This window comes from Dipodomys ordii, unplaced genomic scaffold, assembly GCF_000151885.1.
Source record: "Dipodomys ordii isolate 6190 unplaced genomic scaffold, Dord_2.0 Scaffold165, whole genome shotgun sequence".
Lineage (NCBI taxonomy): Eukaryota > Metazoa > Chordata > Mammalia > Rodentia > Heteromyidae > Dipodomys > Dipodomys ordii.
In genome coordinates this window covers 1,466,124-1,468,622 of record NW_012267381.1, presented here as the reverse complement: position 1 = coordinate 1,468,622, position 2,499 = coordinate 1,466,124, and the positions used below count along the sequence as shown (strand labels likewise).

The 2,499-nt window shown below is 34.5% G+C and overlaps 1 protein-coding gene across 1 annotated transcript in view; it reads left to right on the top strand.

The window, feature by feature from the left end:
* Efcab13 (EF-hand calcium binding domain 13) overlaps nt 1–2,499 on the top strand; it is a 132,092-nt gene that overhangs the window by 117,425 nt on the left and 12,168 nt on the right. The window contains exons 50-52 of the mRNA XM_013033241.1: nt 847–951; nt 1,047–1,094; nt 1,944–1,997. Of these exons, the coding sequence (XP_012888695.1) occupies nt 847–951; nt 1,047–1,094; nt 1,944–1,997 (207 nt within the window). The remainder of the gene's footprint in view (nt 1–846; nt 952–1,046; nt 1,095–1,943; nt 1,998–2,499) is intronic.

The following is a 2,499-nucleotide window of genomic DNA, read 5'->3' as shown; positions in this document are numbered from 1 at the left end:
AGGCTACAATGCTTGATAAGAAATGTACTCATTATCTTGCCCATGTAATTGTAACCCCTCTGTACAGTATTTTCACAATAAAAAAAAAAGAAAAACAAAACAAAACAAAAATTGTGTACCTAGGGGCTGGGAAGGTGGCTCAGTGGTAGAGTGCTTGCCTTACCTGCATGAGGCCCTGGGTTCAATTCCTCAGCACCACATAAACAGAAAAAAACGAAGTGGGGCTGAAGCTCAAGTGGTAGAACACTAGCCTTCAGCTGAAGAGCTGAGGGACAATGCCCAAGCCCAGAGTTCAGGCCCCATGACCGACCAAAAAAAAAAATTTTTGTACCTAACATCTTAGGACTTGACTATAGATTAGCTACACTGAGCAACAAAATTTTAGTGCAATGTCATGATGGTATTTTCTCTATGGAGACTGCTGGTGCTACCCTTCTTCATGCAAAACTGTTGGGGGAAAAATGACCTGAGATTTTAAAATAAAAATTTGAAGTGACAATAAAAGCATAAGATATTTCATAATTAGAACAATGAAAAGTTCCTCCTATCTACCACAGTATCATTATTTATTATATTTGTACATATACACATACATTTATGGCTTATTCCTACTACTTAAAATATCCTATTTTACCACATATTGAAAAATTACATTTTAATTTGTACAATAAGTTAAATCTTTATAATGGCTACTGATATAGGTGAGTGGATCTCATTGCACTTGCCTGTTCATATGGAAATTAATTATAGACAGACATAAAATGGTATACACATGTTTCTCAGATTACTTAGATCATACTTATTACTCTCATCTACCCACAGTTTTACTTTTTTTACCTTTTGAAGGAGAAGAGGCTGATGTTAGTAATGTGGAAAGTGTCCTAGAAAATATCAGCCCAGAGCTCACAGCTAGAGGAAGCCAGGTCCTGATGGAAAATGTGCTAGTTGACTGTAAGTACTTTCAACAACAATATAGCATTAAAGGGAATTACAGTTGTGCATGTTTTGTGACAGTCCATAAATTGTTGTAAAATGTCTTTTCACAGATAAAACTTATGAAATGAGATTAGAAGATGATGTGAGATCCTTACAAGGTGAGTGAATTGCATAAAGGAAAGGCACCTGAATGTGCCTTTAAATTGCAATGTGCTTTTTATTGCATTTGTTTCCCATAAAATGTCTTTTACTTGATAAAAATATTTAAAAAATACTTCCCCAAAATGTTCACTCATCTTACCTTCAGGGCAAATTGTCTATTTCTTCCTTAAAAGCCAGTGATAAGAATGGGGGTGGGGGAGAGAGGAAGGAGTGACATTGTCCAAAAAAGAAATGTACTCATTACCTGACTTATGAAATGATAACTCCTCTGTACATCACCTTCATAATAAATGTAATAAAATAATTTTAAAAAACAAGAAACAAAAACAGCCAGGTACCTGATGGCTCAAACCTGTAACCCTACTCGGGAAGCTGAAATCTGAGAATAACGGTTCGAAGCCTGCCCAGGTATAAAGTCCCCGAGACTCTTATCTATAATTAAGCACCAAAAAATCTGAAAGTAGAACTGTGGATCAAGTGATAGAGTGCTAGCTTTGAGTGAAAAAGCTCAAGGGCAGTGCACAGGCCCTAAGTTCAAGCTCCAAGAATGGCACACACACACACACACACACACACACACACACAATGCAGTGATAAGAAATATAAAAGATGAAGCTGGGAAGAATGAGAAAATAAGTCAAATGTAGGTGAGAACTAAAGGGGAAAAGTAAGATAGGGCAGAAGCAATTAAGAAGGATAGGGAAAATTAAGAAGGCTACTGAATTTTAATTATACTATTACATTAAATTTTATGGGGCAAATAATAATGTTTATCATTCTGAAATTATGACTTTTTAATGGTGTCTTAGTGAGTCTCTTGTGACTTGATTGTACCTTTCCTATAGATAGTGAAAAAACGTACGAAATGAGATTGGAAGAGGGCATAAGATCATTACAAGGTGAGTGAAATACATAAACTTCTGCTATCCTGTCTTAAAATTTTTTTTACCATGTATATGATTCTTTTAGAAATCCAAATGGATAGTAGTGTTTTGTGGTAGATGGTAGTCTTATACTTGAGATTTTCCCATTTTTTGAATGCAAAAGAATTGGATATTATGTTAACATTTGAAAAACTAAATGATAGGAATGGAAATTTTAGTAAGAGATGGAGCATACAATCTTCTAGAAACTGAGAAAAGCAAATGTTATTTTTTGGTAAATATCTTAAATTTGTCTTCTCTTTAACTATAAATTGCTAAGCAGTACTCATCTAGCCGCTTAAAAACATAAGATTAGAGGAAGACATTCTAATTCTATACTGGCATTGAGATTTCTAGTATACTGGAGTGAGTAGACTTCACTAGGCTTAATCTTTGTGCACTATGTTATCTTAAGGCCCTGAAAATTATAACTATAAATAATACATAGTAATTCAGCCCTGCTCATGTTTTTTTTTTT